Source organism: Peromyscus eremicus, chromosome 17, assembly GCF_949786415.1.
Source record: "Peromyscus eremicus chromosome 17, PerEre_H2_v1, whole genome shotgun sequence".
In the NCBI taxonomy this organism is placed as follows: domain Eukaryota; kingdom Metazoa; phylum Chordata; class Mammalia; order Rodentia; family Cricetidae; genus Peromyscus; species Peromyscus eremicus.
The window spans coordinates 14909518-14930745 of record NC_081433.1 but is presented as its reverse complement, the minus strand read 5'-3'; the positions used below and the strand labels follow the sequence as shown (position 1 = coordinate 14930745).

The 21228-nt window shown below is 45.3% G+C and overlaps 1 protein-coding gene across 1 annotated transcript in view; it reads right to left on the bottom strand.

Moving 5' to 3' along the window:
* The window catches only part of Slc20a2 (solute carrier family 20 member 2), a 103208-nt gene that overhangs the window by 29913 nt on the left and 52067 nt on the right, over positions 1–21228 (bottom strand). The window contains exons 2-4 of the mRNA XM_059244938.1: positions 6127–6680; positions 2105–2245; positions 547–632 (exon numbers count right to left, since the gene is read on the bottom strand). Of these exons, the coding sequence (XP_059100921.1) occupies positions 547–632; positions 2105–2245; positions 6127–6415 (516 nt within the window). The 5' untranslated portion in view covers positions 6416–6680. The remainder of the gene's footprint in view (positions 1–546; positions 633–2104; positions 2246–6126; positions 6681–21228) is intronic.

The window sequence follows — 21228 nt, the reverse complement described above, 5'->3', positions numbered from 1 at the left end:
AGCTCCTGCCTCCAGGTTCCTGCCCTTGTGAGTTCCTGTCCTGACTTCTCAGTGATGAACTGTGACCGGAAGTGTAAGTGTAACAACCCCTTCCTCCTCGTGATGCTTTGGTTATGGTGTCCATCAGTGTCTGTCGCAGCCTAGCCACCCAGACGAGGACAGCACTTTTGTATTGAGGAAGGAGATTATTCAGCTGTTTTTAATTAATGATTCAATTTCAAAATCTTAACACTTTTGTCATATTCTGCTTAACAACCGGGAAATAATCACCTTTCACTTTTGAGGTCTGAGCCCATCTTCTGGGAGTGTCAGCTAACGAAGTACACGATAGAGCCTAGCCTTGTTGCTAGGCTCTGGCAAGGCTTGGCCCTTCCCTTCACCGTGGCTTCTGACGACTCATAACCCTCTTACTCAAACTCCAGCGCACCCTGCCAATGGCAAACCAGTCCTCCCACCGACCTACTGTGGCGAGTTTCTATTAAGCAGTACCAAAAAACTAGTTCTAAAATTTAGTTAAAAAATTTTTTTAAAAGCAGCCTCACTTACCTTTGTTAAGATGAACATCCTGATGAGCACAAACAGCACCCCAGACATGAAGCCAGAAAGAAGTGGCGATATAAACCAGGAAGCAACTGAATGATCAAAAAGGATATCCAGTGAATGTTAAGATTTACACACAAGCGTATTTAAACAATACAGCAAGAAGCAATATGGTGCCTATATTAACACATAGTACCAGACCTGTTAGCCAGTGTCAGAGCTAAGGAAGCCCTCCCTCATGTACAGCTCTCCTCAGGCCCAAACACAGTCACATACAGCTGGCTATACTGGTGGGTTACTGTGGTTCCCAAACTCTAGCTTCAGTTCATGAGTTCCCCTCTAAGCCAGGGGTTCTCAACCTGTGGGTCGTGACCCCTTGGGATGGCAGATAGTTTATATATTGGATATTTACATTATTATTCAATTATGATTCATAACAGTAGCAAAATTACAGTTATGAAGCAGCAACAAAACAATTTTAGGGTTGGGGGTCACCATAACATGAGGAACTATGTGTATTAAAGGGTCGCAGTGTTAGGAAGGCTGAGATCCACTGATCTAAGCCACTTGCTTGCTTTTATCAATTCTTGTAGAGTCTTGTCCCAACAGCAAGGGGTACATATAAGGTGGGTCATGTTTTATTTCCTTTAATCACATCCAGCTGGATGCTTTCATTCCTCACATCCAGTGACTTGAAATCCGGTGTTAGCCTCTACTGGATGCTTCTAAGTTCTGGCTACACCAAGAAACCACCTGGGAGTTTTCAAACCACCGTGACGCTCTGGCCTCACCCCTAGACTTCTGGAGGTGTACAGTGAGATCGGGGTGCGGATACTTCTTCATTGTTCCTTCAGGAAGTTCTCATAGGCAAGAGTCGAGAGCTGTTATTCCAGAAGCTTTGGGACACAGGTGATTTTCATGGTGGCCCGTGGCCCTGATTGGCAGGCCAGGGGTCCATTATGACCTATAGCTCCTAAGGCTAGGATGGTTCTAGGAAACCATGAACCACCTGCAGGCCTGAGATGGTACCTTCCATTCTGAGTGGGCCCTGAGGGGATTCTCACTAGCTAAGTGTAGCTGGACCCCTGTCGGGAGGAACACCACAGTGCTTCCTTCAGGGGTCAGACCTGGGCAGCTGGTGGCTTAGTGAAGTAAACAACATTAGCTTCATTCTGAGGCTTCCCCAGGACTATAAACATGTAAACATTGACTCCTGGATTTAAGGCTTTTCCTCACTGGGGGGCCTAGCCCTAGTCTTTCTCCGACTGAGATGCTGATTTCAGTGAAATAAATTTTTCTTCTGCTTGGCAAGGAAAAATGAGATACTGACTCTATAAGCTGGATGATGCTGTGACGTTTTAAGAATGGAGTTAAAACTGACACATGACAGTGAACTGGCTCCATTCACAGAAACTGTGAAGGAAAATGCACTACCTACCTGTACAGTCCATGTCTTCTAAACCTTAACATCTGAAGGAAGAGCGTTATAAAAGTAACTTCTAATAAAACTTACTCTAGAGAGGGCGAACTTTACTCGCTAAAGGTAAAAGAAGATGCCAATTACCAATCTTGACCAGCTCCATCCACTGGACTCCTTTCGTACCGATGGCCACCAGTGAGAAGCCAATAGTAGAGCCAACTATGCAGTGGGTTCCTGAGATCGGAAGTCTCAGGAAGGATGCAATCAACTGCCAAACAGCTGAACCTATAGACGGAAAGATGAGTTAAAATCCCAGATACTCAGTGTAGCGTCTTCGACACCTGGCAGGGAGAGGGTAGCTATAGCATTACACCCCTGTATGGTAGTCTGAATGCAAATGGCCCCTCATAGGGAGTGGCACTATTAGGAGGTGTGGCTTTGTTGGAGTAGGCATGGCCTTTTTTGAGGAAGTCTGTCACTGTGGGGGCGGGCTTTGAGGTCTCATATATGCTCAAGTCATGCCCAGTGTCCACTTACTGTTGCCTGTGCAGGATGTACAACTCTCAGCTACCTCTCCAGTACCATGTCAGCCTGCATACTGCCATGATGATGATGGACTAAACCTCTGAAACTATAAGCAAACCCCAATGTTTTCCTTCGTAAGAGTTGCCATGGTCATGGTGTCTCTTCACAGTGATAGAAACCTTAACTAAGACACCCTGAGTTTAATTTTCTATGGATTGTTTTCTTACAAAGCACCAACATCCTGATAGAAATCACTCAAGAGTGATTACCAGATATCACATGAGGGTGAGGGTGTCAGTGATGAGTCAGTCTTTCTTCTGTGAAGTCTGGCTACGATAAGCAAGAAATTAAGACATTACACATAGTAAGATTTCTAAAAAGACAATGTATAGGGAGGAAATTTTGTTCTGTTTTGTAGTCCACAATGAGACAAGCTAGAGACAAACTAACATGCCAGATTAGTCCATGTGTGAGAGAGGAACATGCACTGCCCCTTGACTTCTGCCACCCATGTGAGAAATAACTGAGCTAGTTAACCTCAAGTTGGGCATGACCCCAAGTTGGGCATCTCTCTCAGATCTTGCTTGCAATGTTGGGAGCTCTGAGTTCGGCCCTGTGTTCTAGGCTTGACGTTTTTCCAGGCCGTAGGTCACTGAGGATATTTTCATAAGCAGGTCCTCTACCGGAGGGAGCCCCGGGAGCATTGGCTAGGAGATAGGCCTTTCAGCGGCAGTTGCTAAGAAGGGCAAAGAGAATGTGAGACAACAGAAGGGCTGGGCTGATAAAGTGCACTATTACTAATCCAGCCAGGCTGCCTGGCAGCAGTGGTGTCCTTAAGGAGCCCCCGGCCTTTCCTTCAAAGATATCTGAGTGGCGAAGGGTCATCTCAGGCCACATAGGTCCTAGTGTATGAGGCAGGGTGGACAGCTGCTGCAGCGAAGGCCGGGCATGCTGACCTTTGAGCTGAGGCTGGGTATGGTGCCATATACATCTCTGAAGTGTGTGTTGAGTGAAGAAAGAGTCAGCCATGTGCTACCAGAAGGTGTCAAGTCTCCAGGGTGGCACCTGCCTTCTGCTGGACAGTTCCCTAGGCCCCACCTCTGTGACTGAAATCAGTAGCAACTGGTTGCCTTACACGCAGAACCAGTTAGGATCATGTTTCCTAGCCCAGAACTGTAATGTAAAAGTATGAACTTTGTGGTTTTATAATATTCTCATAAAGTTAACCTAGCGATGTAGGTGGACGGTCTCAACTCACCCTGTCTGTCACACTGAGACTAAATTTTCCTTCCTGAGAGCTGCCACCATTTTTCTTGCTGACTTTATAAATCACAACGAGAGGTGGGGATTATGGGAAGACAGAGTGAAGGAGCAGCAGATGAGGCGTGTTTGCATGGGGGGCCAGCCAGCGGACAGGAGCCACCTCACCCTTGCGAACTGCTGAAGGGATATAGAGCCATATGCACGTCAAGAAGAAAACCGAAGAAAGGTCCCCTAACCTAAGGTGATGACGTCCTACAAAGAGGAAAATGGATGAACTATGGAACAAAGATAACCAAGAGAAACTCGGGGAAAATGGGAGATGGGCTCCTTTGAGGTACTAAGTGGTGTCTGGAAGATTAAGTAGAAGGCAAACAAAGCTCAGGGTCACATGAGGATGAGGGGTGGGCATCAGTAAGGGCAGGGTGCTGAGTGAGAACAGGAAGCGAAGGGTGAGGAGGAGGCTTGACAGCTCTTAGCGCACTTCTGTGGTGGCTTGAAGAAATGGTTTGTCCTGCCAGTGTGGTAGTTCCGTGAGGAGACGCCCAGATTTGAACTCCCAGGTTTTTGGAGGCATTGGTGACCTCAGATGGAGTGGGTAGATTTTCTACGGGGCTAAGCAAAGGGTCTCAAGGACAATTTGTCCGGGAAGTTCAGGTGGCATCCACAGCAGCTTCTACTCAAACCCCTTAACCCCGACCCACAGACACCAGGCTTTCAGGCAGCACAGAGGCCCTGGGTCTGGGGGGAGTTAGCGCAGGACAGAGTAAATGGAGTGGACGGAATGAAGGAGAGTGCAGAGCAGAATGACAAGACCACAGCAAGCGAGGACGGACAGAAAAACGGAGGGAGAGCGGAGACGGGAGGATTCAGGATGCTCAACAGACTTAGCTCGGTTTGGGTCGGTAACAGCGACACTGTCATCTTAAATTCACACAGCTCCCACTCGGAAGAAGATCAGTTTCTAAAATCTAGGCAAGTCATACCAATTCCCAACCCTCGGAGCTTTGAAATCCATCTAACCACAAACCAAAAAGGAAACTTCAGAAGCAACCACCACCCCCGAACAAACCCGGAGAAGAGAGAAACCCAAGCAGTCGTGTTATTCAGACAAACCCTCAAATTGCCTTGGTAAACCCAAATTCTAGTTGAGGTAAGAAATCCTTTACTCTTTGAATACGGAGCCAAAGGCCATGGGTGGGAGAAGTGGAATCTGGATGAGCTACACTGCCTGTAAAACCAGCAGCACGGACAGACTGCCCAGCTCCTCCGGGGTCTGAGTTCTCAGTGCGCAGGCGCACACGGCCTCTTTGAGCCTCCAGACTCACCAGAAGGTTCTGTGGGAGGAAGAGGGGCTCCACCTGGGACTGAACCTGTGGGTGTTTCTCTTTATTCCTCCTTTAGTTTCAACAGCTCTTCCTCACAATATCTTAACACGGTGGTTCTCAACCCTCCTAATACTGCGACCCTTTAATACAGTTCCTCATGATGTGGGGACCCCCACACACACCATAAAATGATTTCCATTGCTACTTCACAACTAATTTTGCCACTGTTATAAAATCGTAATGTCAATATCTGTGCTTTCTGATGGTCTCAGGCAACCCTGTGCAAGGGTCATTTGACTTACAAAGGGTCGAGACCCACAGGTTGAGAAACACCGCCTTAATAATTAAAACATCTCAATTTTAGTTGGCTATAATGAAATTATAGGTTAAATGGTAAACTAAAACCACAAAAGTTAAATTAATCATTTTTTTTCTTGGTACTGGAGATTGCTGGGGCCTCGTGCAGGCCGAGGACAGATCCTGCTGCTGAGCCATTATCACCGCTCCCCAAATATACTACCATTGTTTTTTAGTGCTCAGGCTTGCTCTTGGGGCCTCAGGCATGCTGGGCAAGCAGTCTAGTCCAGAGGCACACTCAACCCCCTAAAATATTGTTCTATGATATCTACATTTGTGAAACATTCCATCATACACAATGAAAAATCTTTAGAAAAAATATAAATCAACTTTCAAGGCTGGTTATAGGTAAAATTTAAAACAGTCACTGCTTTATATGCAGATATAAATATTATATATATAATATATATATTCTTTAGTAACTTTAACATATCCCTGAAACAATAAAGCAATATTCTACAAGTGATATCTTGAGGCTCAATTATATCTTAAAATGGCTAAAAGTTTAAGAAAATGGATGCTTGCTTGTAGAAATCGTAAAGTACAGGCAATAAAAATTTTATCATAAACACAACCACTAAACCAGCTTCCAAACAGTTAAAACACAGACCCCCTCCCCCACTTATGGAAATGGCAACGGAGCCAGGGAGATGAGTGGCCACACTTCCCACTGGTGCAGGGAGGAAAGCTACTCACCAACCATTGCACTCACTTCCCCGGCCATGAGGGTCTCCACAGAGTTATTGTAGAGGTTCACGTCAATGATGCCTTTCCGTATAGTCTCTCCCACTTTGGCTCCCAATAGCACAGAGCCCGTGGTTTCAAATATCGAAGCCAGAATGCATGCCTGTCTCAAGGTCACCACGCCAGAGCCCACCGCGGTTCCGAACGAGTTGGCAACATCATTTGCACCAACAGAAAATGCCAGGATGAAAGCAATAATAAAACCCAAAATGACCATCCACAGATACCCATCCATGGCCATTTTGGAGAGTGGGCTCTGGGGTACTTTTCTTTCGCAGAAATATTTTAAATCAACAAAGTTTGAGGTTGCTAACTTTGGGAGGCCAAGAGTTCTTGTAAACAGTGAGTCTGCTCTGGAAAGTGCTGGACAGTGTTGAAGCCTGAAGAAATTGTTAACTGCTGGTTTCTGAACTATGGTCAGTACAGTTCATTTGGTTGTGTTCAGCCAGTGGTACCGCGCATTCCATATTTTTCCTCCCAGTCTGGGAAAGCTGTGATCTTTCTTCCTATAGAAGGAAAATAAAAGAAATCAATCACTATTGAGTACCTGTAACAGCAACTTCTTTCAGAAGCACTGAAAGCCTGCTAATGGGATCTGTCTTTTGCATGAGACAGATCTGACCACAAAGCAATTCAAGGAAGATTATAATTAGTCTCCCCTCCAAACCAACCAAAAATAAATGATACAATACAAAGCTGGCTTCTAGATGGTTTAATACCTACAGATTGACAGGTTGCCATATTAGGTGAAGTGTTGTATGCAGTTTGAAAAATATATTTGGTCATTGTTTTCAGAGAACAGTTTCCTCAAATGAGTAACAGATAACGAACTAAGACATCAAAGTTGTATCATTTTTTAAAATGCTTGTAATGTGCCCGGCTCCTCGGAACAGCGGTTACATAATCTGACTGTGTGACACTGCAGGGTGAAGCTCATTTACATTCACGCGTGGGAATGATGTGTCCTCTAACTCCAGAACAAGGTTACTCCTCCTGCGGTGACAAAGGAAAAACTACTGGGCCTCAGAGGAGGGCCAGAGAAAACAGAGAATGCAGCCAGCAGGGGCCGGCTGGTCACTATCCACCATTTCTCATCTTTCCCAGGAAGGATCAGAGATCTCACCTGGTCACCACCCATCCCTGACCACTGTGGCCCCCAGCCACTCCTCACTCTAGCTCTTCACTACTTGAAATCACAAAACATAGTCTAACCCCAGGGCTTTGGTCTCTGTGGCGGTTTGAATGAGAATGACCCCCTAGAGGCTCATGTTTGAAGACTTGGTCCTGTTGGTGGCACTGTTTGGGAAGGACTAGGAGGTGTGGCCTTGTGGGAGGAGGTGTGCCACTGGGGTGGGTTTTGAGGTTTCAAAAGACTGGCACCATTCCAGGCTTGCTCTGCAGTCTTGTGAATTCTCAGCTGCTCCTGCTGCCATGCCTTTGGGTCACCATCACGGACTCTAACCCTCTAATAAGCCATGAAATGCAATCGTGGTGTTCTGTCACAGCAAACTGGAAAGTAACTAATGCAGTACCTGATGACCCGCCCCCTCCCCAGCCCGGCAGCCCCACCGCTTCCTTCTCACTCCCTCCCTTTAGGAATCTGCTCCATTGTTACCACCCAGGATGCTATCCTGATCCTGGAGAAGAACAGCCCTTCCTCTATGACCTCATTCATCCCTCTTGCTCCTAAAAAAATCCAGCTTATCACTTCATTCATCCATTCATTCATTCATTCATTCACACCTCCATCATTCATTCATCCTTTAGGAGGCGTGATGTGTAAGTACACATGCCAGAGAAGGTCACGAGGGGGTCAGAGGACAACTAGCCAGAGTCTCTACTATGTGGATCCTAGGGATCACACGTAGGTCACCAGGCTTGTAGACAGGTAACTTTACCTCCTGCTGAGCCATCTTGCCAGCCCAAACAGGACTTTTTAAGAGACCATTCTGGCCGTGGTGGGGAGAACAAACTTCTCAGGAGACAAGAGTGAATGTGAGCAGACTGATTACATGCCACTGTGTGCTGAAGCGTACCACGGGGATCCTGGGTTACAGCGGAGGCAGATAAAGGGAAAGAACGTGGCTTCCTTTCACAGCTGTAGGCTAAGAGGGACTGGACTGAAAAACAGCTAAGTGGCCTTTTCTTCTGCCTTGTTGGGCTGTTCGTTTTCAGTGACCGGAGAGGGGGATTGACAGGCTCTCCTGGGTAGGCTGCACACAGAAGTACATTAGAAGGGGCAGCTGGTGACATGCTTAACTGCTGTGTCTTTTGCTTGGGTGGGAGGTTAGTTATTTTTTATGTTACCTTTGGGACCAATTCCAGCCCAGAGATCCCCTTTCCTACTCAGGTTTCTTATGCCCACTACAGACAATACCTTTTAACATGACTTTTTACCTTTGTGTTCAGCCCTAACCACTGTACTCATAGCCAGTAAATGCTGGGCTCAGGAGAAAGAACTGCCACTCTTGTAATCTAAATTTCTCTCTTTATCTTCAAAGCACTTTGTATCTGTAAGGACGAACAAATAAACACTTTGGATTTTTCCCTTTCCCATTATTTATTTTTTATTCAGCTCAGGTGAAACAAAATAAAATATACAAATAAACACACAACGAACTGGAGAGACTGCTCAGTGGTTAAGTGTCTATATTGCTCTTGCAGACCACACAAGTTTGGTTCCCTGCACTCAGGTCAGGTGACCTGTAGCTCCAGCTCTGGAAGATCTCATGCCCTCTTCTGGACCCCCCAGGTACCACACTCAACTACACAAACTACATGCAGATACATACACACAAAATTAAAAATAAACCTCCACAATCTGAAGCGCAGGAGAAGATGGTGATGCTTCTTAACAGAGACCTTGACAAGCCAGATGATGCCATGCAGAGAGCCAAATGTTAACTTCCAAGAACTACAGATGCCCAAGTTCAGAGCAGTTGAGGTCTGATGGGATATTATATATGAGGGTACTGATGATATGAAAGCAGAATTTTGAAGATGAGAAAACACTGACTCCTTCAATAAATGATGTGGGGACAACTCAATGCTGGCTCTCTGGAAGGGGGAAAAGCTAGACTCTGGGGCTGGAATGATGGCAGCCAAGAGCACTGTCTGCTCTTCCAGAAAACTCAGGTTCAACCCTTAACATCCACATGTTGCCTCACAATTGTAACTCCAGTCCCGAGGGATCGGATGCCTTTTTTGGCCTTTGAGGGCACTGCATAAATGTCATGCACAGATATACATGCTGGTAAACACCTATACACAGAATAAAATCTTAAAAAAAGAGAGAGCTAGATTCCCTACCTCCTACTGAAACAAATGAGTTGTAAAAGTAAAAACTGAACCATGAAGAGAACAGGAAAAGACACAAGTAAACATTTATTTAATATTGGAATGGGGAGGCTTAGCTACGCTATAAAGGCAATTAATAAAAAGAGCCAACAGTGGAGTTTATAAAAATGACAGATGGAGGAAGAGATACCTTTTTGAAAATGATTTTTATATGTATGAGTGCTTTGCCTGCATGTATGTAAGTGAAAACAAACATTCTCAGGCTATTTTCAGACAGCCTTACAACTATTTTAAACCAGGAATGTGGAGGAATTGTGGCCCCAAACACAGTTATGGAAAATGAAGTCTGGGTAAGAAGGTCCCTGCTGTGGAGTAATACTAGAGGTTTTTGTAGTGTGTGTGTGTGTGTGTGTGTGTGTGTGTGTGTGTGTGTGTGTATTACATATATATTTATTTTATTTTTGAGGCAGGATCTTGCTATGTAGCGCTGGTTGGTCTGGAATTCACTACATAGATCAGACTGGTCTTGAATGCTGGGATTAAGGAATGAGCTACAATACCCAGATTTTATTTTATATCATCATCATCATCATCATCATCATCATCATCATTTTGTGGGTTTTCTGAGACAGAGTTTCTCTGTGCAGCCCTGGCTGGCTTGGAACGTCCTCTGTAGACCAAGCTGGCCCAAACTCACAGAGATCCATCTGCCTCTGCCTCCTGAGTGCTCAGACTAAAGGCATGTGCCACCACAGTCGGGCCAGCTTTTATTTTTTTAATATATAAATATATATAATTTTTAAACAGTTCTTTTTTTTTGAGTTATGTTCTTATGCCTCCTAAGTTGGCCTCAAACTCACTAAGTAGCCAAAGATGACCTTGAACCTCTGATCCTCTTGCTTCCACCTCTCAAGTCTTGTGGTCATAGGTGTGCACCATCATGTGGTATTGGTAGTTACAAAGGACTGGCCCACTGCCACCTACTTTCCATCAAGTTTACTATGGTCTCTGACCATTTCTCCATGAGAGGTCACGGGCTTCACTTAGCTGAAGCCCTCCTTCAAAGATAGGTTCCCCTGTAGAGGACCCTTAATCCATTTTCCAATTTCCTTTCTACGAAGCCCAAGACACATCCTATCTACTCCCTAAAATTATAAGACCCGCTTTCTCTGACAGCTGAAATGGAACCTTGTGTTTTGACACTTGAGATGAACAGAGGTTCCCACCTCTTCACTGGTGTGATGTGCTGTCTCTGCCACAAATGGCAACTTAGACTCCGCAAACACAAGAGTGACTAGCTTTTCCTAATGAATGAAATACAACGAAACATTCATGTGTGGCATCTTATTCTTCACAGAACAGCGCAGCAGAAGAAAGTGTCTTTTTAACACTCCACACACAGACCCTGTCATAAGGCGTTTCTAGTTACATCATTCTTGAATGGCACGTGCAAGCATTCCCATTACACTTAAGAATGCTTGGCAGTCACAGGCAGGGGAAGGTGGCACATGTAACCCAGTGCTTGGGGGGCTTAGGTGGGAGGGCAATGAATTTGAGACTATCTTGGGCTACAAGATTTGTGTGGGCTGCATAGCCAGCCTGTCTTGAAAAGTCAAACCCGGGGGATGGAGAGATGGTGTAGTGGTTAACAGCACTTGTTGTGCTTGTGTGGGTCAATTCCCAGCACCCACATGGTGGCTTGCAGCCATCCAAAACTCCAGTTCCGGAGGATTTAAGGACCTTTTGTGACTTTCATGGGCACCCGGCACACACATGATGCATATACATACATGCAGGCAAGACACTCACATACATACAATAAATAAATCTAAAATAAATATTTAAAAAGTCTAAATCAAATCAAACCAAATGCCCTTAAAATGTAATGGTATAATTGTGACAGTATTTTTATATGTTCACACTCATGGTAAGAATGGAATGCCACTGGAACAGCCCTGAGACAGCTTTGGTGCGTGTGTGTGTGTGTGTGTGTGTGTGTGTGTGTGTGTGTGTGTGTGGTGTGTGTGTGTGTGTGTGTGTGTATGTGCGTGTGCGTGTGCGTGTGTGTGTGTGTGTTATGTATATAAGTCTGTATGTGCCTGTAGAGGTCAAAGGTTGACATGAGGTGTCTTCTTTAATGGCTTTCTGCAATATTAAAAAACTTTTTATTATAATTATTTGTTTTATGTGTATGAGTGTTTTGTCTGTGCACCATTTGTGTGCCTGGTACCCAGAGAGGCCAGAAGAGGGCATTGGATACACTGGAACAGGAGTTACAGAGGTTGTGAGCTACTACATGGGTATTGGGAATCAAACCCAGGTCCTCTGGAAGAGTAGTCCATGCTATTAACCACAGGGCCATCTCTCTAGCCCCTCTACCATTTTTTTTTTTTTTTTTTTTTGAGACAGGGTCACTCACTGAACCTGGAGCTAGACTGGCTGGCTAGCAAGCCCATGGGGATCTTCTTTCTCATCCTCCACACCCATCCAGTGTTGGGGTGACAGACGTACGCCTCCTTGCCCAGCTTTTCACATGAGTGCTGGGGACTGAACTTAAGATTCTCACGTTTGTACAGCTCGTGCCTTACAAACTCCATCCCCTGATGCCCTGAAACCATCGTTCAAACAGCCTATTTACAGACAGGCAACGCAGTCTGGGGGACAAAGGAGCCTGAAGAAAGATTTTGACAGAAGCAGAACTCAGGAAGAAAGCAAGAACTGGAGGCAGAGAGGAGAAAGAAAAGAAGGGAGAAAAGGCAGGATTATCAAGCCCAATGCAAGACCAGACTCGGGGCCCAGGGAACAGAGACAAAAGGACGCAGCAGAAACAGGAAGATGGAATGTTTCCTCAGCGGGAGCCAAGAATATGAATAGCCCGGGGATGAAGATGAAAGATGGCACCTGGCACCAAAGGTTGAACTTGGCAAAGGGGGGGGGGGGGAGTTTACTGACATCTTGCCACTTCTTTTCTCGCCCAGGCTGTAAAAGGGAACATTTGTTCCTCTGTGTGGAGATGGGAAAGAGCACAGGACTGCATCCCCATTCCTGTCCAGTTAGCTACTGGTTACACCACCCTGACAAGTCCTCTCCGTGACTAGCTGGGCAACAGGGAAGACTGTGCATGGCCACTGATTACAGGCGAGGCAGAAGCCACAGCATGACAACTGTTAGCATTAGCAAGTGCGGAAACTTAGACCCAATCCTGCTTCTACTAGTAATGCAGTGGACCTTGGCTGACTCACATGCATAGTCTAAGCCAGTTTGGTCTTCTATAAAATGTGCATGATAACAATATTCGTGTCTCTCACAAAATTAGTGTGGAGCCAAATCTAACAACATAAAGTATTTTGTAAAGTAACAGGCTTCACTAAAGACAAAGGAAGAAGTATAAGGATACATCAAACCCTTCTAGCAAGATCGTTCTCATTCAGTGCCTCTCCATACCCTGCCCCAGCCCTGTGGGAGTCACGTGACTATATGAGGATTCCAAACCCTTCTTGAAAACCCCTCCTCTGACAGTTCCAAACCATGGCCTCTTCTTTGGCTAACATGTGACACACACACCCTGCAAGGGGCAGGGACTTCCTGGGGTTGGGGTGGGGTGAAAGGAAGTAAAGAGAGATACTAAAAAACACTGAAAAGCTAAAGGGCCCTGCTGTGGGATGTATGGCAAATGTGTTGCTAATTAATCAATAAAACACTGATTGGCCGTTGGCTAGGCAGGAAGTGTAGGCGGGACAAGGAGGAGAATAAAGCTGGGAAGTGGAAGGCTGAGTCAGAGAGACACTGCCAGCCGCCACGATGACAAACAGCATGTGAAGATGCCGGTAAGCCACGAGTCACGTGGCAAGGTATAGATTAATGGAAATGGATTAATTTAAGCTATAAGAACAGTTAGCAAGAAGCCTGCCACGGCCATACAGTTTGTAAGCAATATAAGTCTCTGTGTTTACTTGGTCGGGTCTGAGCGGCTGTGGGACTGGCAGGTGAGAGAGATTTGCCCTGACTGTGGGCCAGGCAGGAAAACTCCAGCTACAGGGCCCTAAGGGGGAAAAAACTACTTAAAACGGTAAAGCCACAGCTGGGACACGGTTCCAGGCCAACCAGGCAGGGATACACCAAGACCCTGTCTCAAAAACAGGGGGAAAAAAAAAGCCACACAGGTAGACAGCTCGGCAGTTCCTTACAGAGCAGAGCATGTGCTGACTAAACAACCCAGTCGACTCATCTTAAGGGGTGTTTAGTGAAGGGCAAGAGGCCACTTGTCTGCACAGGAAACATTTGGTTTACATTTTAAGTCTGGTAGCAGTTACACGCTGTACATTTTTCAGAACTCAAAGTGTACACTTAAAAGTGATGAGCTTTATTGTATATAAATTAAAACTAATCCCATACAATCCAGGTCACACAAAGTAGAATGCACTTTTGATAGTTCTTCCTTCCCACACTGTAGATTACCCACTCCCAAGTCCTCTATGTTAAACAAAAACAGGACAGTTCTTCCCACATAATGAAAAGGAGCTACTTCCATAGAGACAGCTGGCCAGTTAGGGATGGGGAGATAGCGCATGAGGACCTGACTTTTGATTCCCAGCACCTGTGTAAAAAGTTGGACGTGATGGCACCTGCTTATAACCTCATCACTGGGGGGTGGAGACAGGGGGCTTCCAGAGGCTAGCCAGCCACGTCTGACTGGAGAGCTCAGGTTCCAGTGAGAGACCCTGTCTCAAAAACCAAGGTACATGGGGTGTGGTGGCACACACCTTTAATCCTAGCACTCAGGAGACAGAGGCTAAGTATCTTTGTGAGTTCAAGGCCATCCTGGTCTACATAGCAAGTTCTAGGGTAGCCAGGCCTACACAGTGAGATCCTGTCAAAACACACACACACACACACACACACACACACACACACACACACACGCACTCCAAACAAACAAACAAACAAACAAACAAAAAACAAAAAACCAAGACTGATGGGCAAGTCACCTGAGTTGACCTCTGGCTTACACACACACACACACACACACACACACACACACACACACACACACATCATGCATACATACATACATACATACCACCACAACAACAAAAAATTAAAAACAGCTAGTTTAACCACCAAGGTCCATGCGAAGCAATGGCATCAAGAGGCAAGGAGAAAAGAAACTATTTAGAGGATGTGTTAACACAGTATGTATGAACCCCATTCCCAGGAGAGCGAGAAGACAGCTGCTGGGTCAGGCCTGGACTTCCCCCCAGTCAATGCTCTATCCTGTATCAGCGGCTTTGCTGTGATAAAACGCCATGACCAAAAGTGACTTATGAAGGAAGAGGTTATTTGGTCTTAGGATTCCAGAGGGGTGAGAGTCTAATTTGGTGTTGGGGGTGGAGATCAAGGTGCGGCAGAGGAGCGGGAAACTGAGAAATCACATCTTTTATCATAAATATGCAGTAGCCAGTGTGGACTGGAAATAAGGTAAGGCTCTGAACTCTGATAGTCCATCACCATGACTGACTTCTTCCCCAGACAACATCATCCACTGGGGACCAAGTGGTCAAACACCTGGAGCTATGTATATCACTCAGACCACTACATCTTCCGCGGGGAAAGAGATGGGCCTGTCTACGAAGGGAAGTCTTCAGAGCTGCTTGTAAGAATCCTAAAGGTACCGTCCCAATTCATTAGCATTTCCATTCAGGAGGAAAGCATTCCCACAGCACTACAGATGGAAGCTATTTTCAATCTGGGTCTGTGAATCCTAATACCAAGAGCTATATGGAAGTCACTTAGGAGTTTGAGAAAGAGCATGCTGCACTCTGATTGGCAACGCCAACATCAATTCTACAATCAGTTCTGTGAAGTCCTTACTGTGCGTCTGTGGTCTAGCACAAAGTTCGGCAATGTCGTCACCCAGAATCCCAATCAGAAATGGTTCTGAGAGGTCAAAGAAATGGCACTTTTTTTTTTTTTTTTTTTTTTGGATTGAGGTGGTCAGACCAAGAGCTTTAAAAAAAATACTTCATTTTTATTAATCTTTCAAGAAATTCACATGTGTACAATGCATTTTGATCAAGCTCACCCTCTGCTCCTCCCTACAGCTCTTCCCAGATCTACCACCGACAACCATTCCCTTTCAAGTTTGTGTCTTTTTGTTTTTATAACTCACTGTGTCCTAGCTGTGCTGCCCATATCTCCAGGGATGTGTGACCATCCAATGGAGCATGGCCACCCTACCGAGGACCACACTCAGGACCCCCACCTTGCACTCAGTAGCCAGCCACACATTGTCTGTAGCTTTTTGGCTAGCACTGGGGGGGCTTCCCTCTACATGATGGAATTCCTCCTCACTCCATGATGGAATGCTGACTGACTTGATTTTGTGCAGGCAGCCACTGCTACTGCTAGTTAGTGAGGACAGCCTCCTGCCCTGTTGAGAAGACACTGTGGCCCTGGTCCGCCCCAACCTCAGGCTCTGACAGTCCCTTTGTCCCCTCTTCCTCCATATTCCCTGAGCCCTGAGGGGAAGCAATGTGATGTGATGGTCCATTTATGGGTAAGCACTCCATAGAGACTCACTCACTGCATTCTGACTGGCTGCAAATGTCTGTGTTAACTACCATCTGGCATACAAAGGAACTTGATTAAGAGAGAAAGACATACTAGTCTACGGGTAGAGAGGTAAACATTTAGAAGGTAGCTTGATACTAGGTCCATATAACAACAGATATAAAACACATCTTGATTCCTTCCTGAACTTGTGCTTTACTTTTAAGGGTGCCTGTCATTCTGGAGGCTGAGGACTTGGTGGAAGGACCCCTGGTCTTGGGAGTCTTCCTAGGTGCCACTTTACAGGATTTGTCTACACCGTTACACGGCCTCCTTCTCTCAAATCCCTCCTGTGCATTCTTCCTTATGCTTCTTCTGAGCTTGGGCCATCTGGGCTTGGCTGCATAAAAACGCTCTCCCTGTGCCAAGTACCCGGCAGGTGTTTTTCACTGAAGTATTTGAGGTTAATGTTTACACGAAATAGCTTCTAACTCCTCATTTCTTCCTGTCCCGGCTCCAAGAGCTGGAGAATCTCAGGACACTAGAGTCTGCAAGGACTTCAGAAGGTACCTAGTCCAGCTTCTGCCATCGTGAAGACATGCTGACATAAGAGGCGACTTTAAATGATGCGTCCCTAAACACGCTGCCTAGTACCGAGTCAACATTACAGCAGGAGAAACTCAAATGAAATAATACAAAGAGCCTATGGGGCAGAGTTCCTGGCGGACGCTCATCAGGCCTTCTTGGTGACAGTAATTCCATCTGGGGCACTGATGGTCCCTGGGGTCCAAGAAAGGGGCAGAGCTGGGGGTGAGGAGAGCACAGGGAAGAACATGGACCACAGTGAACGCTGCCAAGGCTTTGTCCTTGGAAGTTATCAAGTTACTTGATCCCTCCAAGGCTTGTTCAACTCTATAATTCTACATCAACCAGAGACCACAGGATTGGAAAGAGGCAGTCTGGCCTAGAACTGAGGACCACAAGATGGTTTTGTGGGATGAGGTGGGTGGAGATTTCTGACCCTTTCCCAAGCAGGACAAGGCAGGGTCTCTGATTTTACAGGACGTGAACCAACTTACTTTTGCTCCATCTAAAGTTTCCACTTCAGAGCCTGAGGCTCTGGCTTTCTCTGCCCTCCCCCACCCCCCAATTCCTGCTTTATTAATTTCTCTCTCTCTCTTACAGGATTCTCTATTGACATTTTAATTTCTTTCCAGCTCATAAATTTTGTTGTTGTTGTTATTTAGATGTTTCCTACATGGACTTTTCCTCTCTGGGAATGCATTCTCTCTCTCTCTCTCTCTCTCTCTCTCTCTCTCTCTCTCTCTGAATATATACAATTAGATATACTTGTATTTTGAAACAAGGTCTTACTATGTAGACCAGGGTGGTTTTGAACTCACATCCACCGGTGGTCTCTGCCCTCCTTGGTGCTGGGATTAAAGGCACATGCCATCATGCCCAGCCAAGTAGTTTTTAACGGATTAAAAAAAATAAATAGCAATGATAATTAAAATGGGATAAAAGTCAAGGAGTCAAGGTGAGATGGTTGAAGAAGAAAGAACTTAGCAGGTACTGTGTAAGTCCCATGGAGACTAGTTTTAAAAAGGGAAAAGAAAGGGTAGAAGGCATTTTTTTTTTTTTTTACAGATATCAGGAATTGGAATGCCCGTATGATGAGTTATTATAAATAAGCTTTTATTTTGTAATTTCACTTTGAATGAATAACTCAGTGAATCTATATAAGCGTTATTACAAGTGACGATGCATCATCAATTCAAATCTGAGGGAACTGTAGCATAAGGAAGCAGCAATCTTACATCTAAGAAGGACTACAGCTGAGCAGGTGGTAAAATTCCAGCTGATTGGATGCTGCGGACCCCGAAACCAGCTCCTGCTGAAAATGCGGAGTTACGTGTAGTGGAGGTTTACAAACTGATTGCCATGGTGGCAGAGTATTTTAGGTACAGCGCTGTCTGAAAGCAAAGGCCAAGAACGGCAGCGCTTTATGTATTCACTCCCACTTGAAGATAGAAAAGGGTCCTACGCGTTTCCCCATTTCACACTTTCTGTATGTACCAGAGGCGGAACCCCCGGGCCTGGGCTGTTTTACATAAAAAGTATTTTCATGAGCAAATAAGTCACTTACGAAACTTTTATCAAGCGTCAGGCCTAGGATGGCTCGTTCTAATTCTGTGCCTGAAGTGTTGGACTACTGGCCAGGGCCCAAGAGCTATATTAAGGGAGTCCTATCCTCCCAGCTACGGTTTAAAGTGGAACCTTGTATATAAATAGATGTCTTGGCTCTCCCATATTTGTTTGCTAATTCTGTTCTGATGGGTTAGGGGGCTCACTAAAAACACTAAAGGCACTTACACAGTTTTGATTCTGGGGCTGTTGCGGGGGAAGGATTAGTGGGTAAGAGAGCTTCCTGCTTTATCAGAAAACTGATGTTGGATCCCAGCACCCATGCTGGAGAGCTCAGGGGTACCTGGGATATCAGCTTCTGCTTCTAGCCTCTGTGTGTACCCTCACAGACACACAGACATAGACACAGACACACAGACACAGGGACAGACAGACAGACAGACAGACACACACACACACACCCCACTTTTGATTCTTGAGACAACTGCATATTTTTCTACTAATTGACACAATGTAAATAGAGTTGACAAATGATTATCTATTTCATGTTCAATTTATAGCTCCCTGTTTCTTACTCTCACTCCTGAGATTTTTTTCCCCTTTATATATGGTTTATTATTATTTTTTTACATGTATGGGCATTTCATCTGCAGTATGTTTGTGCACCATGTGCATCCAGTGCCTACAGAGGCCAGAAGAGGGTGCTGGATCTGGAGTTACAGATGGTTGTGTGCCATCACCTGGGTGCTGGGAATTGAACCCGGGTCCTCTAGAAGAGCAGCCAGTGTTCTTAACCACTGAGCCATCTCTCCAGCCTGTTCCTGAGATTCTTGAGCACAGTCTGCTAGGTAGCAGGACAAGTAAGAGAGGACAAGCAATTTTGGTAAGGATTCAGGCAGTGTCTTCCTCGTTAGTATGGAAAAAGAGTCTGGCCAAGTTTCAGAAGAACTTCATTAGAAGTCTGGAATTTTCATCAAATGTTACTAATAATGTGCCAAATTAGCAGTGCGAACAGCCTAAGCAAGACAGCAATTTTGTAATATTGCTCATTTGATGGAGGAGTCATTTCTTCTGCAGAGAGCGCCCCAAACAGAAATCTTCTTACTAAATTACGAGCCATAGGACTTGTTTGAGAGCATCTTCAAAGAAACAAGGACCTAACACAAGGGCTGAGAACATAAAGGGGGTCAGACAATTTGTCAGAGTTCTTTGAAGACCATTTCTCCACTTTTCGAGGATGCTGGCACTTGACATATAATTAAGAACCAGCTCCCTGGCTTCCCCTTCCCTTTGGCTGACTTGAACCAAGGGAGGATGCTCTGAAGAAAATATAAGTAGAAAAAACCAGATAGAAGCAATGTTTTCACGACATCTTATCTAAGTTCACAATGGAAAGAAAAAGAAATGTATAATTATTTTGTCTATATCAGAGCATTTGTATAAGCAGGAGCAGGGAGATCACTGTCTAGGGTCACTTTCTCAGCCTGAAATACTTCATTGTTGCTCGGAAGGCAAGCCTGCTAGCGATGCATTCTCTCCATTTGTACTGTTTGGACACCTTATTTTTGCCATTATCCATTCTGAAGGACAGTTTTGCTGGCTGTAGATCCTTTCCGTCACGTCACTGCCTGCCTTCTGGCCTCAGTGTTTTTGAAAACATGACCAGGGAGCCTTATTGAAGCTCTACAGTATGCAATGGTTGCTTTTCTTCCAACCCTTTCAGGATTTTCTCTCTTGTCTTTTGGTCTTTTGACTGTCACATGCCTGGATGTAGATCTCTTTGTGTGACCCAAACTGGAGTCTGTCAAGCTTCTTGGATGTATGGGTCAGCATTTTTCATCAAATGTGAAAAGTTAAACTATTTTAAATGACCATTTCTTACTTTTGAAAACGTTTAAGTCTTCGGCCCCTCTGCTCTGTGTCTGTATGCAGGTGTGCACATGCTGTGCACGTGTGGGTCAGAGGACAAGGTCAGGCGTTGCTCCCAGGTACTGCCCACCTTGGGCTTCAGACAGCGTCTCTCTCTTCACGGCTCCAGCATTCTGCCAGGCAGGCAATGCCAGCTGGCCAGTGAATTCCAGGGATCTGTCCATCTGCCCCTCCCACTGTGCCATCACTGGGATTCAAGCACATGCTGCCACACCTGGCTTTTTATGTGAGATCTGAATTAGGGATGTCATGTTTGCGAGGCATGTGCTTTGGTAACTGGGCTCCTTTTCTTCTACTTTTGATGTTACTATTGCTGTGTTTCATGGTGGCTGGGATTTCTCAATGGCTCTGCTAATTTTCCTTCATTCTTTCTTTTTACTCGGCGTAATTTCTATTGCTCTATTGTCAAATTCACTGAATATTCTGCCAACTAAAGCTCACCGCGGAATCCCTCTAATTAAATTGTCCTTTTGATGACTGTACTTTTCAGTGTGTGAATTACAACTGATTACATATAACATCGAACCCACCGACTTAATAATGCGTGAGTGTACAATCCAACAGTATGTGCAGCTATCCTCACCGCTCACTGAGTCTTTATTTGTAAAACTAAAATCCTATACCCATCCAACAACTTTCAGCCTCTTCTCCCTGCAGTGCCTCACTATCAACACTTCACAGGCCGCCTCTGTGACTCTCCCCACCCAAGTGTTTCACAGGGGTGGCCACAGAGGGAGCACAGAGTGACTGGCTGCTGAGCCGCATGCGCACTGGGGTAAGGCCAACACTATTCGCCTGCCATTATGCTATTTTACTCACGTGTCTTCAGAGCTCATCCCCGTTGTAGCACGTGGCAGAGTTCCCTTCCTAAGACTGAATAATACCTCACTGGATGTGCATAACAATTTTATTTATCTACTCACCTACCAAGAAACATTTGGGTTGCTTTGCCTTTGGGCTATGATCAATACTACTGCTATTAAAATGGGTGGACAAATACTTCTTTGATACCAGGCTTTCTTATATCTAGGAGTGAACTGCTGGGTTAGCTAACAGTTCTATTTTTAAACTTTTGGGAAACTGCCATACTGTTTTCTAGCAGCCTCACACTTCAATATTCCCATCAACCAT